The sequence below is a fragment of the Meles meles genome, chromosome 12 (genome assembly GCF_922984935.1).
Source record: "Meles meles chromosome 12, mMelMel3.1 paternal haplotype, whole genome shotgun sequence".
Lineage (NCBI taxonomy): Eukaryota > Metazoa > Chordata > Mammalia > Carnivora > Mustelidae > Meles > Meles meles.
Genome location: NC_060077.1, coordinates 4,591,224 through 4,614,124, shown reverse-complemented (window position 1 = coordinate 4,614,124; position 22,901 = coordinate 4,591,224). Strand labels below are relative to the sequence as shown.

Below are 22,901 nucleotides of genomic sequence, written 5' to 3'. Positions count from 1 at the left end.
GGTGCTAAAGCAACAAAGCACATTTTCAGGGTGACTCGTGCTCAAAAAAAAAACCTCGACTTTGGGCTGTGATGGATGCCAACGGGAGTTAGAGAGGAACAGACCTCTATCAGCAAGGCACATACCTCAACTTTGATAGGGCAGTAGGTATAAGGAAGGACGAACAAGAAGAAAGATGCATGAGAGGGAAGCAAGGAACTTGAAATGAGAAAACCACTGTAGACATTATATACCAATTTAAGACGGAACACAGCTTATGGACAGGAAAGTCAATGTATTCACCCAAATTACAGAATGAATTTTATGCATGGCTATTTTCATCATGCAAAATTGCCAGTGGACTACTGCATATATTCTTGTAACATTCTGGAAGTTGGTATATTCTAAAGATCAAAGTTGGGAAGCCAGTAAGAATTCAAAGGATCAGCATATAAAGTTTAAAAATACACTGAGTAGGGGGTCACACTACAACACTTTGAAGTCACTTCTGGATTATTTTTCTGTATTTTTTTTTTTAATGAAAAATAACCAGAAGTAACACCAGGGGTCAAAAACAAAACAAACAAAAAAAACCCACAAAGGTCCCAGGGGGGTGATGATCATAATGTTGTGTGGGCATATACATGTTTGGTTCTCTAAAAAAGGAACAGAGGATACCAAAAAAATCTATAACAGGATCATCACAAAAATTAAAAGCCTCCTATTAATATTTAGGGGAAGGGGAAGACATACTTAATGACCAATGTCTGACTCTCGGGAACAAGAGAATTGATTAAAGGCTTGGTCCAAAGTCATAATGAAAATGTGATGGATTTTAAAAAGAAATAGATAGGGGTGCCTGGGTGGCTCAGTGGCTTAAAGCCTCTGCCTTTGGCTCCGGTCATGATCCCAGGGTGCTAGGATCGAGCCCCACATCGGGCTCCCCACTCAGTGGGGAGCCTGCTTCCTCCTCTCTCTCTGCCTGCCTCTCTGCCTACTTGTGATCTCTGTCTGTCAAATAAATAAATAAAATCTTTTAAAAAAAAGAAAAGAAAAGAAAATAGATGTTAGCATTTTTTCTGATCACTGAATTAATAATAACTGAATTGAAATAATTTTAATTATTGAAATAATTTCAATAATTGAAATAATAACTGAATTTAGTATTTTATACAGTGGGCTAGATTACTGAGGTCAGCTTTTCTATGGAAAATGATTTAAAATGCTAGATAAAACGTAGAAAACATTTTTCCCAAAATTGGCAAGACAGTAAGAAATAAAGACAGGGGGTGCCTGGGTGACTCAGTCATTAAGCATCTGCCTTCGGCTCAGGTCATGATCCCAGTGTCCTGGGATCAAGCCCCACATCAGGCTCTCTGCTTTTCCAGAAGCCTGCTTCTCCTTCTCCAGCTTCCCCTGCTTGTATTCCCTCTCTCATGGCCTCTCTCTCTCTCTCTCTCTGTGTCAAATAAATAAATAAAATCTTTAAAAAGAAAGAAAAAAATTAGAGACTAAAATTCTAAGTGAAAGCAGAAACCTAGAGAGTTTAGATGGGCACAAAACTGTTTTTAACTTGAGGTATTTGCTGAACCAAATAAACTTGAACTTCACTTTTAATAGCTGTAAAGGGTAAGAAGAGAGAGAAGTCTAAGCCCAAGGCCACCCTCAAAGGGCACACACATTTCCATTCAAAGCCTCAAAGAATTCCCAATAATAATTTTCTAAGGAAAATGAGCAACTGACCAAGCACACAAGAAGACAGGCACTGTGAAAAACAAGAAAGAGAAACAACAGAGCAGAATCAGACCTTCAGATACATCAGATATTGGAATTATCAAATAAAGAACATAAAACAACCATGCTGATGTGTTTAAAGAATCAAGACAAGCTTTAAAATGAATGCAGGGAATAGAAAATTATTGTCTTAAATAATCTAGTAAACTTGGGAAGGAGCCAAATAAAATGTCTAGAAACCAAAAATACAGTAACTGAAATTGAAAACTCAGTGGATGGGTTTAATAGCAGATTCGACAGGTAAGAATTAGTAAAGTAGAAAATCAGCCAGAGCTTACCCACAATGTGCATCGAGAGATAAAGAAATGGAAACTATGAAAAAACAAATCATATGTGATGCCCATTCAAACTCTCAAAAAGGAAGAAGGAAGGAGAAGGGACAATATTTGAGATACAAGGACCAATAATCATCCAGAATTGATAAAAGATACTAATATATTTTAAAGCCCTATATATCTCAAGCAAGATAAATAATCAATCTGCATTTAGATATATCACAGTAAAATTTTAGAAAATTAAAGACCAGGCAAAATTTTAAAAGCAGCCAAACAAAAAAAGAGCAATGACTGTCAAAGAAAGCAAAGGTTCGACTGACAGCTAACTTCTCATTAGAAATAATAAAAGTCAAAAGACAATGGAGTGACACCTTCAAAGGGTGTCCTAAAAAATAAGTGCCAACCCAGAATTTTATCCCCAGGCAGAACATCTTTCAAGAATGAATGTGAAATAAATACACTTTCAGACACACAGAACCAGGACCTTGTCACCAGCAGGTCTTCGCTAAAGAAAGTCCTCAGGGATATACTTTAAACCAAAGGAAAAGGTTCAGGTCTGAGATGCAGAAAGGAAATTGAAGCAAAGAACGGTGAGTCTGTGGCTAACTCTAAATTATCATGGACTGAATGACAGTGGGGTGAAAAATACATTAAAAATAGAACAGAGATTGGGGCGCCTGGGTGGCTCAGTGGGTTAAAACCTCTGCCTTCGGCTCAGGTCATGATCTCAGGGTCCTGGGTTGAGCCCCGCATCGGGCTCTCTGCTCAGCAGACAGCCTGCTTCCCTTCCTCTCTCTCTGCCTGCCTCTCTGCCTACTTGTGATCTCTGTCAAATAAATAAAATCTTAAAAAAAAAAATAGAACAGAGATTAATAATTAAAATATATATGTATGTCTTTTTGAACATCCCCCACATGGGTTAATACCTCAACACCTCCCACCATAGCCTGAGGACAGCATTTACTCCAAACGGGCCTTCGGTCTAGCAAGAAGGAGCCCAAAGTGTCCCGGAAGAGAGAGAAGCTAGGTCATGCCGGAGGGAGAATGCCAGGGAAAATCAGAAAGTGTGTTTACTTTAATTTTTTCCTCGTAGTGCTGTTCTTTCTGTTTCAGGTGCACCTCTAGGTGCTGGGCAGAGACCTGGGCCTCGCGGTGCTTCTCCTCCAGCTCCTGGACATAAAGGAACAGACGGTCAGGTGTGCAGAGGGAAAGACATAGTTCAAGTGTGTTCGACATTCACGGGAAACATGACTTTGGCACTGGCACCACAAGCAACAGGCACATGTTCCTTCATGACTAGCCCTAAGGCTCTTGAGAAGGAAACCACCACCAATCCTTGGCCCTGAGGTTTCTGGGTCCAAGTATCCACACACATACACACACAGCTGGTGGGCTGGGATCAGAACGTTGTCAGTGTGACAGGTCAAACAAAGGCAGGTCTTCATCTGTGCACAGAGAATAGACAGTCACAAGGCAACATTTGAAAGTTTAGTGCAGCACAAAGCCCCTGTCCATTGCCTTGAGCCTCAGGCCATTTTCACTCTCATAACAGCCTTAAATGAAAATAGGTAATTTCAATTTCTTTTAAATTGCAAGTTATTTTATTATGATAAAAAAAAATTGTATTTTCCTGATTGGCAACATGATTGCTCATGCTAGCTACGGAAAGAAAAGAAATGTTACAATTCTAACACTTTGAGGGTTGGATGATTTTTGTTTTAACTGACTGGTATGTGGAGAAAGTGAGTATCTATAGAGATGCTCCTATGGTATCATGTTTATAGGCTACAGTGCTCATGGGAGCAAAGTAGAACATAAAATATACTGACAATAATGACCTAAATATGTACGCATATATATTAAAGATGGGAAGAGAATTTGGAGTGATATAAATAGTTCAGATTTAACATTCCCTTCGTTCTAAGATTTCTGCTTTTAAACAAAATCATTATTCATTTGAAAATTATACCAATTCATTTGCCAATGTATTATAAACTGATATTATAAAAGGCAGCATTCAATCTACTGAAACATTCTCTAAATGCAGACCTCTGCATCCACATTAATTCTTATGAATCTGGTTCCCATTAGTTAATTACTAATATCAAAAGTCATTATCTCAAGTTTTCATCTCTTCACAGTTATGAAATTTTTCCTTGAAGTGGAAGTAATTATGAGAATTTTGAAGAATGAGGAAATGATACAGGATGTGTCCGTAAAACGGGGGGAAAAAATAGTTTCAGATTCATATGCACATAAAATGTTACTGATTAAGCTTTTGAAAATCTAAAGCCTACAAGCATTGACTTTGCTTTGGGGGCCAGTAAAGTGTTCAATTTTAAGACCAGGTGCACAAGATCTATTGCAGTCTAACAGATGTGATCTTGAAAAGTTGAATGTAAACAGGATTTTAATTAATAAAAACATACTTAAGGGCTTTATGTGCACTAAAGGATCTCCTGCAATGACTTCTTTCATTAAAGCAAAAGACTTTGCCATAATGAGAATGCCAATTACCTGTTTTGAAAAGGTCTTATCAGAATAGCAAATATTTTAAAGCAAATGACATTTTGGGATCTGTTTCCAAGCACCATCATCATATGGCAGTAGTAAGGACCCCCTTCTGCCCACGTCCTGGGTACTTCACAGTCTAAGCACAGGTTTCTTGAACAAAAGGCACTTTCCGATAAAAAAAAAAAGGTAGTCAGGCAGGTGGCAAGATACCCTTCAAACAAAGAAATCTGTTTACTTTTTCTTTATGTTAGAAATCGCTTGATAATCATCTTGTCTGAGTTTTGGTCCTCCTAAGAGAGCACAGGAATAGAAAGCAGAGTCTAAAAACAGGTAAAAAAAAACAAAAACAAACAAACAAAAAAAAACTCAGATCCCTGGACCTAATAACTGGACCGAATTTCTGGTCCATATGTGAATGGAAGTTAACAACACAGAATCCAAGAAGGGAGAACGCTCTACTCCTACATTTTAATTGCAAGCGAATCTTTGGAAAAGCAGGTATTCTAAATCTGACTTCTTGGTGGTTTGGCATTTTTTGTTGTTGTTGTCATTTTTGTAAAACGTTATCTTTTCTCTATGTATCAGATCAAACTCTTCAGTCCTGTTATGCAAACATGGTTCTTCGCTGCTACATTTCCAGCTCCTAGAACAGTGCTTGGCACATAGTAGAAGCTCATTAAATATTTGTTGAATGAATGAATGAACACATCACCATTAAACAGAGAAACACTTTGCAACCACAAGAGACTTAACCGCTTCGTTTGCACCAAGCAAGGGACAGCGGTGGTGGGATCTCAGTAGGATCTAATTTTACTCACGGTAAAATTCACACACTTGACAGTCGCCAAGAGAAACTTTGATGATGGAACAAGAGAACAGAAAGGGTAGACCAACAGTCACATTTGCCTTTGTGTGCAGACGTATATACAAAGACTGTGTGTTAAAGCAAAACAATTTAACCAATTTCTCTTTCACCTGTTCACTCAAGAGCATCCATATCTTCGTGAATATATGCAAACACAGATAAAGTTTTGAAGGGTTTGGGGTGGTTTTTTTTTTTGTATTAAGGATAGGTCTATAAGTTGGCCATTCTTGAGTTCATATAGTCGCAGGTGACCCACTTCCCAGAAGTGATACAGAGAGACACAGAGAGAGATGCACGGGCCTGCACACCACCCCGCCTCCTTATGATGGAAAGGAATGATCGACCACTCCAGGGTCTCTCCTAGGGGCAGGGAGAAGGGGGCTATGAAAAGATACCATGTCATCGCTAAGACTCCCACACGTGGCACACATTCCTGGCTTTGGGACTGAGATCCAAGGACAGTCCTTTAAAAGTTCACCTGCCTAGGACAAAGCCTCACCACATCCGCAAGTAGCACCCGAGCCGGGCTTCCTCTATGAAGTTAATTTGGTCACCAGAGCCGAAAACAGAATCATGAGGCTTTACAAACCTAAAAAAAGACCTGCTACATCTAAGGAAATTAAGGGGGGAAATAATACTAATAACCAACTGTAGCAGAGAGAGTGAGTGGGTGAACGCAGATCTATGACAAATACTACTCTGAGAAAAACAGCCCTGCGTGACTAATTTCTGTCTTCTCCAACAGCAAAAATCTGGGTTTGGGTTTTAAAGGTCTAAAGCTCCACCGTCTTGCAAATTGCCATCGCAAAGTTAACAGCCATACAAAACTCTGCCGATAGAAGTACATCAATGCTCCTGTAAAAATGTATTGGAAATGACAGAGGATGCACGTTCATGTTTTAAAATGTCAGGCAGTAGCAAACAGAGCGGAAAAGTAATATTTACGGATCTGTTACCGGTGCCGAGACGTCCAGCATTTGGTTACTCGTGCTATCCTAGCATGGGCCCACACTGAAGCCGCTTCTCTCCATGCACCTACTCGGTGATACCTCCCCTGGGTGACGGCGTTCCGTTCCTCCTTTCACCCCCTTCCCTCTGTGACCTCTAACCTGTTGTCTTTTAACTTTTCAGCTTTTGTTCCTGCTCACCAGAATTTTATCAGCCATCTGCTGGATCTGTTGGGATTTTGTCTGGATGTCATCCTTCAGTCTGTTTTCTCTACGCTCCATGGTCTCTAGCCTCTTTACCTTGTTCTCCAGAGAATGGCGGCGTTCCTGTAGATCATGAATCAATCAGAGAGTTTTAATGGAGTAACCGCTATGGGCACAGCGCCTGCACCGAGGGAGAGCGCCCTCGAGAAGCATACGCACAAGGCAGGAAGAGAAGTCTTGGGCACCCGAAGCAACGGTGAGGAAAAGAAGATTCTAGAATCCAAGTACTTGGTTGTGTTGGGTTACAAGAGTGCATTCATTCATTCAAATATTTACCAAGCACCTACTATCTGCAAAGTATCACACTAAGCATCACGGAAAATACGGAGAGGGAGCCGACAGAATTCCTGCCCTTGGGAAAGATAAGACAAACACAAAGAAACATAATAGAGGTTAAGATGGGGAAGGGCCATACAGAAAATCGGGGTCAGAGGGCGGTGGGAGGTTGCAGGCGGGAGAAAGGCCTTTCGCCGAACGAGCCAAAGGGAGAAGTCACAGAGATGTTAGCTTTGGAGGGTGTGGAATACCCAGGCTGGACTGGGGAGGGCAGGAGGGGAGGATGCAAGGCCCTTCAGACAAAGGCAGATGCATGAGCACAAATACGGAGGAGGGAGGGAGCTGGTGAGGCCACAGGAGACGTCTCCAGCAGCTAGAGCATAAGATGAGTTGGGGACAGAGGAGAGAAGGGAAAAGGGAGCACTAGTGGGTCGAATGGCGCCGAGTTTCACGTACCAAGTTCAGGGGTACACACAGGACACAGGGAAGCTCTAAAAGCTCTGGGATGGGGCAGGGGGTGCTGATGAGCCTCCGGCTGAGGCCTGTGAGTCTCATGTCACATGAGCCAGCGGGGAGGAAGGGAAGATGGAAAGTCGAGGGCCCCGAAATGACTACGTGTGCTCAGTTAAGGGGAGGAAGGCCTGGACTGTGAGGAAACCCACAGAAATGGCAAGTAGGGGTGAATGGGGGAGGCAGTGTGGCTGGATTTATAGGACCGAATGGCAGGGAGCAAGGAGGAAAAGACGATGTCAAGGTTTCAAGCCTTGGGTGACCAGATAGATGAGTGACAGTGCTCCTGACTGGTATGAGGAGATTAAGAAGGGAGCCCCACTCAGGGGGAAGATACTGAGTTCACTCTAGATTTGATGCACCCGCCAAACCAGGGCAGGGGAAGGCAGAGGGCCCGGCAATGTTGGGGGGGCAGGGGGACGGTTAAATCAACTACGATCTGTTCTCTGTGACAATCCCCAAAGCGGTGGGGGAGGTGGAGGGGAGTCGGGGAAGTGTCACTTTTTACTCTCTGTTCTTCAGTACTGTTCAAGTTTTCTACAACAAGAAGACACTCATGTGTTTCCTGTATAATTATATCAAATATTTCAGCAACAACAACAACAACAAAGAATTGGAGGGGAATTCTCCAAAGCATGGGCCCTGGGGGGGCCATCAACACACAGGTAATATCTGAAGCCTTGAAAGGTAACATTATTAAGTCTGTGGGGAAGAGGCAAGGAAAAACAGGGGTGCGGAGGGAAGAGAAAGAGAAACTGAGGGAGAGTGTTACAGTTCACAGACTGAAACGTGAATCCCCCCCCCCCAGGTTCGTGAGGCCAGAGGAAACGGAAGAGAAAGGCAATGTTCTTATCCGGACATCTTTCTACTTGAAGCTGCTGTGACCAGTCTTTTCTTCCCCTTTGGGGAAAACGCTGCCAAGCCGCTCGGGTTCCAAAGGGATTGGCAGAAGGGAAAGCGGTTCCATAGTGTCTTCTCCTCAGCACGGCCCAAAGCTGGTTGGCTGCTCACGGGCGGCCACGCCGGGACCCAGACTCAGTCCAGCACAGGCTGAGGACCCCTGCTCACCTCGGCCTCCACCAGCTTCTTTTTTATGCCTTCAGAGGAGTCCTCCCGGTTCTGCAGCTTCTCCAGCTCACGCTCGGCCCGCTCCTTGGCCTGGCGGATATTCTGCAGCAGCTCGGTGGCCTCTGTGCTGGCTTTTACAGCCTACCCGGGGCGAAGGAACAGGAGAAAGACAGCCAAAGTCATTCACATAAAAAGATGCTGGCGAGCTCCTCAATGGGAAAAGTCAGGCAATACTGAGTGTATACATTACCAGATCGATTTTCAAAACCCATTCACATTCACTTTATTCTGCATTTCCTCTCCACTGAAGTGCATATATATATGTATATATGTATATATATACACACACACATATATAATTTATACATTATAATATGTATTATATATAATGCATTCTAAATTCAGTGATGTTTATATATATAATATTTATATATATGTTATATATAATGCATTCTATATATTCTATATAATGCATATATATGTTATATATAATGCATTCTAAATTCAGTGATGTTTATATATATATAAAATTTATATATATGTTCTAAATTCAGTGATGTTTTCACTGAATTTAGAATGCATTATATATAATATAATACATATTGTAATAATATAATAAATCTTATTTATATATATGTATATATATATAAACATCACTGAATTTAGAATGCACCATATAGTTAAAATGGACAGCAACTTTTCCTTCTTGGGGTGCACAGATAGAGTGTGTCTGATAATCATTAGTATCTTCGATTAAATGCAATGTAGTAAATGCAAACAGAAACGCCTAGCAGGACTTATCTACCCAGGTATGAATGTATTTACCCTCAGAGCATAAGTTTCTCCTTATTTAGGGTTGTCTGGGTGGCTCAGTGGGTTAAAGCCTTTGCCTTCGGCTCAAGTCATGATCCCAGGGTCCTGGGATTGAGCCCTGCATGGGGCTCTCTGCTCAGTGGGGAGCCTGCTTCCCTCTCTCTCTCTGCCTGCCTCTCTGCCTACTTGTGATCTCTGTCAAATAAATAAATAAAATTTTTTTAAAAAGTTTCTCCTTATTTAATTATCTCATTTGCTAACTTTCCTACGGGGAATCTGTACTACTTTTATTAAAAAACAGGATAAAAACTGTAAGCTTTTCTTCAACCTATCAAAGTCTATAACACCATAGAGTTCACTGGTAATTCGCAAATCTTTGCTTAAAAAGAAAACAAAAAAAAAAAGCTACACCTTTTGAAGTTAATTTTCATTTGGATCCTAATGACATTGCCGCTCTTACAGCATCATAGCAAAGATCTGAGAGTAGGAAACCAACAGTCTCACACTTACTGGCTTTGAATTATAATTTTAAAAAGTCGAACTTCAAGAAAACTTCATCTTTGAGACAAGCACTGTCCAACAGGGGACCCACTGGCCCCAGGGAGCACTTGCAATGTGACTGGAAAATTCATTTTTAATGTAACTTATGTTTGATTCCTTCAAAAACTGAAACAGTGTAAATGTTTTAATATTGGATACATGCTGCAATGGTATTTTGGCTCTATCGGATTGAATAAACTATATTATTCAAATAAATTCACCTGTTTCCTCCTGCCTGTTTAAGGTGGCTACTAGAAGATTGAAAATTACACCAGTAGCTGACACTTGTGGCTTGCGTCATACTTCTGATGGAGAACACAGCTCTAGATGGAAACGGGAATCCCCATACAAAGAGGGCCATGAAGGCTTTCATCCGCCATCTCCAGGACAGGTGAGAAGGAGGCGGATGAACGGATGACGATCAAAATGTGGTCTATCCACACAACGGAATATCACACAGTCTCTAAAGAGAAGGAAACCCTGCCCCCCGCTACAACGTGGATGAACCTCTAGGACACGATGCGAAACGAAATGAGCCAGTCACGGAAGACCTAATGCTCTGTGACGTTACTCCTCTGAAGGCTCTAGAGCAGCCCAAATCACAGAACGAGAACGCAGAACGTGGTTGACCAAGGGCTAGGGAGAGGGAGGAAGGAGAATCAGCAGGTCAAGGGTTTCAGCTTTGCCAGATGAAAAGGTTCTAGAGATCCACTGCGCAGCAACGTGAATACACTTAACACGACCAAACTCTATACTTAAAATGATTAAAATGGCCAGGGCCCCTCGGTGGCTCAGTCGGTTAAGCATCCGACTCTTGGTTTCAGCTCAGATCATAACCTCATGCGTCGTGAGATCAAGCCCCGAGTCAGGATCCTTGCTCAGCAGGAGTCTGCTTAAAGATTCTCTCCCTCTGCCCCTCCCCCAACTTGCACACACTACACAGATGCACGCGCTCCTTCTCTCTAACATAAATAGATAAATCTTTTTTTTTAAATTGGTTAGGATAGTAAATTTAATGTTGTGTGTTTTTCACCACAACTTCAAAACAACAACAACAAAGAGTAAGTAAGAAGAGGCTCTATTAAACCAGGCTAGGAAACACGGGGCCGTCTTCGCTGGGACAGGCATGTCTCAGAACCACGTTCGTTCTGGGCCATGCATTAGCTTTTCCAGCGTTCAGCCAATGGGAGGGTCATTAGCCCCAACTATACAGGATGCCTTAAAACAAACCCACCCCCTCCCCCACCTGGAGATGACTCCCCGGCTCCCCCAGTCTTCGGGTGGGCAGGAAGGCTGCCCACAGTTTCTCACTGAAAGCCGTCTGGGCCATGAACAACACCTACTTCTCTTACAAATGTGCAAAACGGGGAGCCTGGCCCCTTGAAGGGAGAGAAGCTGGCCTCTTGGCCTCTTGGGTTCCGTCATAGTATAATTAGAACTTTTACTTGAGAGTCTCACGCAGCTTGGGTTTTTAAAAATAAACACTGCTGACATGTGTCAAAAGGAAAAACTATATTCAGAACTCTGATATTTTCAGGTAATAGCTCACTCCCCCTTCATTTTCCTCAGTGCTCTCTGACTAATTCTGTCTTTTTCATCTTTCGGGCTCCAGGACAAGGCAAAGAAAAGTATTTGGAAATGAGGGGTAAGTTCCCAAAAAAAATCATCTCGGGCTTACCTTTTCCAGCTTCTCTTGGAGCTCCTGAATTTTGAGCTGTTGCTCAGCATTGATCTATAATTAAAATTCCGGGAAATAAAGCAAAAGGTAAGGTGGCATGAATGGCTGGCTACATTTAGTGCAGTGCTATTGTCTGAAGGTTTCTGTGAGGTCTTTCTGTTCTGTATTCCAGCCCCCACTAATGGAGAGAAAGAATAGAGACCTATCAGAGAAATCTTTGAGTGTCCCCATGAAAACCTCCATGCTACTTTCCTAGAGCCAACAATACCCAAATGGCAAGAGAATCAAAGTTGCCCAGTGCCTTAAGATTACAGAAATTTTCACCTATGTTTTATTAGGTGTCTCGGTTTGTATGTTACTGTGATCAGACATGATAAAAAATGAGGTATCTTTTATCCCTTTTAGAACAACAGTTAAAGCTAAATGTGGTTGCCCAGAGATTGACAGTCAAAATAAACCTGCTAGAGAGTTCTCTATCCATTGCAAGAGTATTGTTAACCAATGTCTGGCAGTAAAGAGTAACATTTAAAAGATTATCAGGCCTCTGCGTGGCTCAGTCAGTTGAGTGTCCTACTCTTGATTTCGGCTTGTGATCGGTTCTAAAATCGAGCCCTGCGTTGGTCTCCACACTCAGCCCGAGTCTGCCTGTCCCTCTCCCTCTGCTCCTCTGCCCCAGCCCACCCCCACTCCCACACGTGTGAGCTCGCTCTCTCAAATAAAGAAATAAACTCTTAAAAAAAAAAAAAGTTTACAGATTGTCTACCAAATATAGCAAGACCAGTAACGGAAAATACCTTCTCCAGTTTGGAATAATCCCCCACTTCAGGCTTCCCTTGATCCTTAGCCTGTAATTTAAGAGACAAAACATATTTTCTTGATCTCTACGGCCAAATAACGATGATGGTCATGATGATAACTCAGTTATCTTCTATAAAAAAAAAAGACCAAGAACTTTGCAGAGTACTCCTTTATTCCCCAAACATACACTCATTAAGCTAGTATTCCCTTGATTCTTACTAAGATCGGCCGGGAGTTCTACCCCAAAAACAGCCTTCTGAGAGGCGGCTTGGCTACCTTCATTAGTTTATGCTGACACTCTGTTGCTTTCCGCTTGAACTCTTCAGCAGCGAGCCGAGACTCTCTCAACTCCGATTCATAGAGATCACTCCGTCTCCTTGCCGAAACAAGGTCCTCTTCCAACTGATTCATCATCAACCTCATTTCTTCCACTTGAGCCTGGTACTCCTAAAGAGCAGGCAAGGGAAGAGAGGCAAACTTTAGAACTCCTTAAAAAAAAAAGACAAGCAGTGAAGAGAGAAGACCATGGACCACAGGAGTGAAGACGCACGTTGAAGACAGATTGGCAGGGCACAGTCCTAGAGAAGAGATGGATCCAAATGGGCAGAAGGGAGAGGTGTAGGGAGGGCGAGGAGGGAGATAAGTATATTAAGTCTTTAACTTAATGTAGGTAGGGGCACCTGGTTGGTTCAGTTGGTTGAGTGTCCGACTCTTGGTTTCAGCTCACGTTATCATCTCAGGGTCATGAGATCGTGTCCCACGTCGGGCTCCACACTCAGCATGGAGTCTGCTTGGGGTTCTCTCCCTTTCTCTCCCTCACCCTCTACCCCTCCCCTCTCGTGCTCTCCTGCTCTCTCAAATAAATCAATAAAAATCTTTAAACAGTTTTAATGTAGATCATGTATCATTAGTGACACCATTTGGAACATGTGTACCCGTATCTAATACGAACCTTTGAGCAAATAATACCACACAAGCAGCACAGAACCTGAAGGCATTTGCAACCCAGGAGAGCTGAAAGGGATGTTCTTTAAACAACCAGGATAAACTGCTTACATGTAGCTTTCTTCCAAGGGTAATCATTTATATAGATTTGTCCTTTAGAAGTCATGTGCTCCTAACACAATTAGACATGGTACTAGTTTTAAAATTAACCTTTCAGATGGCGCAAGGGGGTAATTGGAAATCTCGGTGGAAAGAATCTTGGAAGGTGAAACTCATCATGTCGGTTTCCCACCATTAATTTCTCTGGGACCAAAACTGAATGATGGACTTAACATTGCTCTTGAATGCAAGTCACCCTGAAATTTGGAAGAGTCAGAAATGCTGGCTCTGGTCAAAATAACTTGTGAGCAAAACTCCAGAGAAAAGAATTATCTTGTTCCTTCGAGCAAACCTTTAAAGTGATCCAAACAGCCTGACCTTTTCCAAAATGAATTTCTAAAATCAAAACAGAACATTTGAATCGGTTTTTCAAAATTGGATTTACCAAGAGAAATGATTCTGAAAACTTTGGGGCAAAGTATAAAAAGATTCTGTTAGAAAAATCAAAAGCATATGCATATGGGGATTATGAATGAACATGTATCCAATCCAAGGTGACTCAGGGTGAGGGGAAGGACTTAAAATGAAAAGAATTGAATAAAATAAAAAATTGAATCAAGACCATCTTTGATATTCACAATATACAGTGAAAATCTCTAAGATCTGTTCTCCCAGGAAATCACTGAAGAGGTATCAATTAAGCAAGGACATGTTTTTAACCGTTAAAAATAATAATAGATTTTTTAAATAATAGGATCTAAAGCAAACCTTTCATCCAACTGTAGCAGGCAATCCCCTCAGGAGCACACTAAAGCGGAGGTAATGTTCTTAAAGAAAACTGGATAGTTTTCATGCAAGCACACCTCTCTGTATAATTGGGAGATGAAAATAATGAGCCCTGAGTGCAGCACGGTCTCATTTCACTGTGCCCACCCATAAGTATACTATTATTGAAGGTCAATCCCAGAAGTTGTGGGGCACCAGGCTGTCTGTGGAGTGCACACAAAGTGGCTGATGCTGGGTTCCAGAACCAAAGGTCTTCACAACCTGCTTACAGATATCTGAACTGAGAGAGTGGAACATGAGCCGGGTTAGGTGAAATGACGCATCCTTTACTTGCATCCTTTACTTTCTGGCCCCTTTGGCCAGGTTGGATTATGACTTTTGTGGCTCTGGGCACTGTGCATCCCTGGACCCCCTTCTCCATTAAAAAAAAAAAAAAAAAAGCATTAAAAATCATATTTTATGGGGCGCCTGGGTGGCTCAGTCCATTAAGCGTCTGCTTCGGCTCAGGTCATGATCCCAGAGTCCTAGGATCGAGCCCTACATCGGGCTCCCTGCTCAGTGGGGAGTCTCCTGCTCGCTCTGCCCCACCCCTGCTCATGCTAATCCTCTCTCAAATAAATAAAACCTTTTTTAAAAAATTGTATTTTACAATGGCATTCATATAGAGACAAAAACATGAGAATTATCTGTGAAAATAGTTTCTTTGACCTAAAAGCTCACTGTTTTTCTTCTCACTAAAAACAAGAACAAAAAACATGTAAGCCCTTTTATGGGTGCCTTAAAGTACTGCTGGCTTGCTCACAGGAACAAACCCTAAGCTCTAGAGGAAGCAAAGAGCTGAGAGAAAATCTTGGGCATCTTTTACCCTCAAGCTCCTTTTTCTGTCTGGAACTTCTGTCGGCGAGAGGGGTAAGTGATTTTTCTGTTTTGTCAAGAGCAAGGACAGAGTGTTGTTGTTCCTTCCCCTCAATTTTCTCTTTCCTGAGCTGTCCGCGCCCACGGGGAGGAAGACCAGAATCGGACAGCATCTCTATCAGCCATCTGAGCTCTTGGGGTGCCCAGCTTGCTATAAGCAGCAAAAGGAATTCTACCTCATCTGTTGAGTCACTATTATAATGCTGCCTCCTTCACGGAAATCCTCTAAATCCAACAGCTGACCAAATCCCTGCTTCAGGAAAAGTCTGAGAGAAAATTACTGGGTCTGTTTCCAAGGAGAGCTGAGAGACAGCGGCCGCGTCTTGGCATGGGATGGACTGTCAGTCAGTGCTGAGTGGGATCAAGATGGGGAACTGTTGACAACTTTCGAGGTCTGCCCTAAAGTATGTCTTCTGGATGGAGCCTCAGCGTTTTGTAGGAAGAAAGACATACTCTTACTCCAGCAGAAATCCCAAAACGCCAACACCTTCTGTGTTACTCAAACTTCCGTTTTCCTTCCTGAAGAAGGGTCAAGGCGCACCAGCAATCCTAGTAACGGTACATGAATCGAGCAATCGCCTGAGACTCTTAAGTGTTTTTATCGTGAACCAAATGCAAACACTCTACAGGGGGTGACTAAGCAGAAGCACAATGTTCAGAAAATTAAAAAATGAATAGCTGTGCAGAAATTAGCTTTGGAGAGAAAACGTGAGGGGAATAAGGGACAACTCTGGGAGGAATCGACAAATTGCAAACCGAACCCTAGGAGTCTGCTGAGAAGCAGGAAATGCTTTTTCCTGGACTGCAGACATCCTGGTCTCCCAAAACTCACCAAAAGCCAATTTAATAAATCCATCTTCCGACGAGAAAGAAAATCAGAAGCGGAGAAGTTTTCTGCCCCGCCCGCTGCCCCGGTGGAACTTTCAGCAGTCATTAAATCTGAAACTCCACATGTATGCCAACTGTGGTACGAATCATCAAAGACATCTCTTTGAACTCAACCACCAGCCTGTACCTTTTCAAAATGTCCTGAAAATTCAGTTTCTATGGAAGTCGTGGCCACCAGCTGCTCCCTCTGGTGGCCAAATGCGGCTTTCATTTCCCCCAGGATGTCCCCGAAAGCAAATCTCCAAACACATTGAACTAATGAGAGAGAAAGAATCCTGTCCCTTGAAACTTTTAGGATGAAAACCCATGTTGATAAAAGGCGCAATGAGTCAAATGTCAGAGCAGATTTTTCAAATTCTATGTGTAACCTTCAAAAATCTCTAAGATTAATATCCGTGTCCAGAACAGATTGCCAACATTACCTTCGCAGCTTTGTTTATAATGTCTTGATCAAGCAAGAGGATATTAACTGATCAGTTTCAAATAGTAAGGTGGTACACGGATTGTGCCAAACCCCCCAAACATTCATTCTTTCTTTAAGAAAAAGCTAATGGATCAAATGATTCGTGGGAGTCTCTTGCATTAGCCCTCTCCCTCCCTCCCTCCCCCCTCCCCCGCGAAGGCTAAGTCTGTGCTACTCGGGGACAAAAATGTTCATTCCCATCACTGCCTCCATTAGATGTTCTGAAATGAATGAGAGTTGCCTGGCAGCTGATAATTCAGCTCTCCCAATTGTTCACTGCCATCTCTTCATTAAAGTTTCTATTTACAGTTTCTTCAAAGGACCAAAAAAATCCATGCTAAAAAGGAAACAATAAAGCAAAATAAAAATGAACCATCCAGAAAGAAAATACTTATAGAAAGGAAAAAAAAAAAAAAAAGAGAGAGAGAGAGAGACAGACAGACAGAGAATAAATAGGCTTTTTAAACATCTTGATTCTCTTTTCTGAACACTCAGGGGATGGCTTTCTGCACTCAGATTTCCCAGGTTAATTCTGATGTGGCCCTTGCTTCTCAAACGCTACTTCTCTCTCGTGATACAAATTAAACTATGAAACATCCTGGCTTCGGGGTGCCTGGGTGGCTCAGTAGGTTAAGTCTCTTCCTTCGGCTCGGGTCATGATTCCAGGGTCCTGGGACTGAGACTCCTCAAGGAGTCTGCTTCTCCCTTTCCCTCTGCTCCTCCTCTCATTCCTGCTCTCTCTCTAGCTCTCTCTCAAATAAAGAAATAAAATCTTAAAAAAAAAAAAGAAAGGAAAGAAAGGAGGAAGAAAAGAATAACCCAGCTTCCCTCAAAAACTTAACGTGCCCCTGAAAAGCTATAAAAATATTAATTTTTTTGATGGTCTAAGGCAGAGATTGGCAAACTTTTTCTGTAAAAAGCTAGATAGCAAGAAACTTCTGCTTTGTAGGCCATATGGTCTTTGTCACAACTACCCACCCTTGCCACTGTAGCATGACAAGCAGCCATGGACACTACATAAATGAATGGGCATGGCCGTGTTCCAATCAAACTTTATTTATGGATGCTGGAATTTGAATTCCATATAATTTTCACATGTCATGAAATATTCTTTTTCACTTTTTTTTCCCCCTACCAGTTAAAAATGCAAAAGCCATTCTTAGCTCGTGGCCGTGGAAAACAGGGGGTGAGCCAGATTGGCCCCACGGGCCAGTTTGGCCACTTTTGTTCTAAAGCTATACCTTTAATTGAAAAGAGTGGCCATGATGGGCTGCAGACTTCAAAAGGAGCTAGAACAAGCGCTCCACCATTTCTATAAACCATGGAGAATCCACAGTTTCCAAATGACCTACATAGCTCTCTCTCCGCCCCCACCTTCCTTCCCTCCCCCTGCCCCTCCCGAAACACACCTCCCCTGGAATTAGAGGTCCGAGGTGCAGCCCTGTGGCCCAGCAGCCGTCATACCTGCTCTTTGATTTCCTGGAGCTTCCGGCTCTGCTCTCGGATATCATGGAGAAGCTGCAGTGCTTTGTCATCCTCCTGGGACACCTCCATCCGGGCTTGCTCCAAACTTCGCTTTAAGCTCTGAGGAAAGCAAAAATTTTAATAGGGGTGCCCTGTGGTTCCTGCTCGGTTTGAAAAGATTCATTAAAGGGAGCTTGCAAGCTGCTTCGCAGACACCAAGATGCTTTCAGGTGACGGAGCAAAGTTGACAACTTCCAGTTGGTTGCTGGCTCCGGCTTTTTTCATCCTGTAAAACCCCTCGGGTTCAAGAAACATCATCTCAACCTTTGTGTTCTCTCGGGTCCGGCCTGAAACTGCAAACCAGCATCACAACCTGCCTCCTACCTCTGTCTACCTCTCCTGGCAGATACTTACTTGTGTGCTTGGGACTGAAAACCAGCAGGATCCCTTAGCCTTTCTTTAAACCACCACTGGGAGGGCTACGAAGACTTTTCTGGAATATCGGGGATTAGAGGACTCCCCGGTATTGATCCCTCTTTCAAAGTAGCAATGACTTCCTTCTCGCCTAATTGCCATTTAAGACCCCAAGGAGTCTAATTCCACCTCCTGGCTTGCGTTTCCTGGACACCTTTCATCCATAAGATTCCCTCAACGCTTCAGTGGCACTGAAATACAGATCTGAAACACATATCTGAATAACTTCACCCACCACTGAAAGGCAGCCAAATCTGGAATGGAAACATAGCAGTTATTCTTAATCAGCCACGTTCTATAGATTTCCTCTCCCTTGTGAAAAAAACTGGAAAAATGTGTGATTCAACTTCTTAAGACTGTTTAATTGGCCACATTAAAAAAACACCTGAATGAAAAATTTAACGAGACAATGGAGAAGACAGCCTACTCTTGTGAGGGAAAGGAAAAAAAAAACAAAACAAAACAAAACCAAAAAAAAGTCATATGGTAAATAATGAGCGAGGGCCTGGGTTTTTGTTTTTTTGGTTGTTTTTTTTTTTTTTTTTCCTTTTGTTTTTTACAGGCTGAGTTTTCTCGTTGCTGCACTGGTTCTAATAAGCAATGGAAAAGAGATCTCGGGCAGATTCAAAATACATGTTCCTGTGCTCATTTAGAAGTCGGGCTCTTGAGGCTGCGGGTGGTGGACGGGATACAGGCCAGAAAGGCTGGGATGAGAGGCGCTCGGCCCCTTGGCTGCTCGCCGCAGTGACGTCGAGGCCCGTGTCCAGGCTCCGCAGCCTACCTGGACTGCTGGAGCCCAGTCCTCACTGTTCTGGGACCTCCCGCCTGGCTCTGGCTACCCTGCCGATCACACAGCTTGCCTTGGAACACTCCCTCCCTCTCTCTGTCTCTACGCTCTGCCATCGGCTGTGATGTGCCTCATGAAGCCGTCACAAAACAGGATGAGACACACACAACAGCAAGGCCGCCTCCAAGGGAAGGGGGCTTTGGGGAAGGCTCACACTGCATTCTGTGATGTAGGTGGCAAGGTCCTGCTCCAGGAGGGATCTCTGAGTCTCAGAGGCCTTCAGCTCCACCTCCTTCTGACTAAGAACAGCCTCCACCTCTGACACTCTCCGATGTAACCGGGTCATTTCCTGCTCCATCTGAAACAGACACATCGACAGGTTAAAAGGGCCCGGGGAGGTCCGTTAGGAGCAATCAAATCTCAAGCAGCCTCCGAAACCACCTGGTGGCTTGGGCTGGCACTAAGGCGCCAAAGGTTGGGAAGGAAATACCATTGCTTCTTCGCCCGGGGTGGGTGCACAGTTCTTCGTAAGGACAGTCACCAATGCTAAGTCACTCCTCTCATCCAAGACTCGGTTCACACTTGGTCACTTCTCTAGCCCAGTGAGCAAGGAAGCCACAATCACCATTTTTCACCTGTATGCTTTTTGGGTTTGGTTGGGTTTTTGGCACGCGTCACTTTAATTTTTATCCCAAATCCATCTTGATCCCCCCCATCTCCTTGCAAAGATCTAGAGGACCAATCCCGGACAGGGCAAGGAGATATGTATTCGTCTGCACTCTGAGAGGAGTCCCAGGCAAGGAGTGGGTTTTAGGAGCTTCCAGAGAGCTGCCCTGGAGCAGGAACAGTGAGCGTTAAGAGACGTTGAGCATAGTCAACACAGTGGCCGCAGTTACATAAGCAGGAGGCTTAAAGGACTAAGAAGAGAGACTTCGCATCACTCAAAGCAGATGGGAGGCATCGCGGCCACAGGTGAGGACCCACGCCACCTGCCGGAAGAAGCAGACATCGGGCTGGGTCATGCTGAGGAACGGGACGTTCTAAATCCAGGGCCTCCTCTGGTTAAGATTTAAAGGATTGACGGCAACGTCAAGGCCTGAATTCATCTCCCTCTGAGCTGCTGGAGGCGAGACTTCAGCGAGGGAGGGAGCGCCTCGCCCGCTCGGTATGGATCAGGTGGCTCAGTGCCAGCAGCGGCCCCGGGCGGCTCCCTTGGCATACATTGACGGGAGGATCCTGGAGCAAGGAGGGAGGCCGGCTGCGGAGATAAATACCTTGTGACACTTGTCCTGGGAGTCTTGCAGCTCTTTGCTTTTGATGAGGAGTTTCTTTTCCATGGAGCTCGTCTTGGCAGGGGAGTCCAGACTTGACACAACAGACCTACATAAGAAGACAGCCAGCGTCAAGGTGGCCAGCAGGTGGTTCGGAAAAGCTGCTTTCAGAGATAAGGGACCCGCCAGGGTTCTGCTGCCGTCCCCAGAGCTGGCTCGAGAAGCTTCTGATGACCTCAAGGCCACGAGGCAGAGAGGTGGACGGAAGCAAGAACTCTGGCAGACCTGGCTGTAAACTCAGTCGCCGTGGACCTAAGGCAACGATTCAACCTCTCTGGGCCCTGGTTGCCGTATCTGTGAGACGGGACGATGAAGGGACTTCTCACAGAGGGGAGCGTGAACATTAAACGCACGGCGTTGTGCCTACCTGGCTTCTTTCACCTACTCACGGAACAGATACGCACTGTGCCCCTGCTCTGCTCCAGGTACTAGAACAGCTACGGACAAGACAGCCAGGGCCCCGGCCCTCCCGGAGCTGACGTCCATAGAGGGCAGACAGACAGCGTGCATCAGGTACACCCACAAACAAAAAGTTACAGATGATGCCAAAGAAGGACACAGGGGGCTATGGTGTGAGAGAAGGAAATGGGTCAGGGACTTGGTCTAAGCAAGGGTCACCAGAAAGGGCCTGAGTGCTGACATCTGAGCTGGGACCTGAAGGATAAGAAGGTGCTAGCCATCCAAGTTCTGGAAGGAAACATGTTCCAGGGAAGGGGACTAAGGTGCAAAGGCCCTGAGGCAAGAGTGAGCTTACACAGCAAGTGCCTAACAAACATCATCAGTAACAATACTGATCAAATTACTGGCTCTTCTAGCCCCAAACTAGCCAATTTGGTTCTGTCCCGTTTTATAAAAACAGCTAAAGCGGGTGCCTGGGTGGCTCAGTCGGTTAAGTGTCTGCCTTCGGCTCACATCACGATCTCAGGGTCCTGGGATAGAGCCCCACGTCGGGCTCCCTGCTCCGCAGGGAGTCTGCTTCTCCCTCTCCCAACTCGTGTTCTCGCTCGTTCTGCTCTCTCTCTCTCTCTCAAATAAAAAATCTTAAAAAAAAAAAAAAAAAAGACCAAAAAACCCCAGCTAAAGCTTATTATGGTGAGCCAAGTAAGTCCCCCACGCCTGACTTGTCTGTGTCCAGATCCCCGGAACCTGTGAATCCATTACTTGGCATTGAATCAAGAGACTCAAAAGGGACTTTGCAGAGGGACTAAGGTAAGAGTTCGGAGATGGGGAGATTATCTTGGATTTCTGGGCAGATGTGATGCTATCACCAGGGTCCTTCAGAGACAAAAGTAGAGGAGGGAAGGCAATGTGACAGCAGAAGTCAGGTCAGGGTCAGAGAGAGAGAGAGAGAGAGAGAGTCAAAATGCTACGCTGCTAGCTTTGAAGGTGGAGGAAGGGACCCGGAACCAAAGAATCTGGGCAGCCTCTAGAAGCTGGGAAACGTAAGGAAACCGATTGTCTCCTAGAGGCTCCACAGAGCACAGCCCTGTCTACGCCCAGGTTTCAGCCCAGAAAAACCCATCTTGGATTCCTGGCGTCCAGAACTCCAAGGTGATAGTTCATGCTGTTTTAAGCCACTTATTTGAGACAACGTGTTACAGCAGCAATAGGAGACTGGTACGCTTTCTGAGCACGGCCCACACACAGGGCTCCGGCCTGAAGCTAGCTGGCTCTTAACTCTTTATCCTCTATCATTCTATGAGGCGAGCTGCCAAGTCGCAAATGATCTCTGCTGGTCTCTACAGAGAGCTGGAGGTCAGGACTGACAGGCGCACCTGACAGAGTGCCCAGGACGGCATCATGAAAAGAATGCAGCATAGCCTCCCGAGAGGGGGCCAGAAGGAGGCCTTCTCCACAGAAAGGAGGCGCTTAGCCATACATGTATATGTCACTCACACACTCCGCCTCATCCTGAGAAGCCGTGAGTTAGGGGTGGAGAGACACCGCTCACTCAGAGCAGCTGCCCTCAGGGATTGGCACCCTGGACATGAACCCCGGGGTGGGTGAAGGGTACGGAGAGAGGAACAGCCAGCAGAGGTTCTTGGGCTCAGAGGGACATGTGACAGAGCCCACCACCGCCCCACGTGCCCATCTTTGTTGCCTTGGTAACAGGGTTGCAGGAGCCGGTCATCGGTGAGCACTCACTTCTTACCAGCGAGTGAAATTCTGCTTTCTGATGCCCCAAACTACTTCCTGGCCTACATGAGGTCTGTTTCCTGCAGCAACTTAGCCCTCTCTCCCTGGCCCAGTGGCAAGGGCTGGCACGGCAGGGCTGGCTGGCTGGCTATACCGCAGTGACGGCTCCCTACATCCACGCTGAAGTGGACACCCAGAGGCATGCTGCTCTGTTCAAAATCTGACTCTGCCACTCAGGGAGCCTCAGTCTCCTCATCTGTGAAATGGAGATAATTCTCAACCTACTTCAAAG

At 44.4% G+C, this 22,901-nt stretch overlaps 1 protein-coding gene across 2 annotated transcripts in view; it reads right to left on the bottom strand.

Annotated features, from left to right (window-relative positions):
- The window catches only part of CIT (citron rho-interacting serine/threonine kinase), a 164,745-nt gene that overhangs the window by 65,107 nt on the left and 76,737 nt on the right, over nt 1-22,901 (bottom strand). For both annotated transcript variants that reach the window (XM_046024531.1, XM_046024532.1), the window contains exons 11-19: nt 20,417-20,522; nt 19,357-19,500; nt 17,882-18,001; nt 12,598-12,768; nt 12,318-12,368; nt 11,524-11,577; nt 8,493-8,633; nt 6,576-6,701; nt 3,123-3,218 (exon numbers count right to left, since the gene is read on the bottom strand). In XM_046024531.1, coding sequence (XP_045880487.1) covers nt 3,123-3,218; nt 6,576-6,701; nt 8,493-8,633; nt 11,524-11,577; nt 12,318-12,368; nt 12,598-12,768; nt 17,882-18,001; nt 19,357-19,500; nt 20,417-20,522 — 1,009 coding nt within the window. The remainder of the gene's footprint in view (nt 1-3,122; nt 3,219-6,575; nt 6,702-8,492; nt 8,634-11,523; nt 11,578-12,317; nt 12,369-12,597; nt 12,769-17,881; nt 18,002-19,356; nt 19,501-20,416; nt 20,523-22,901) is intronic.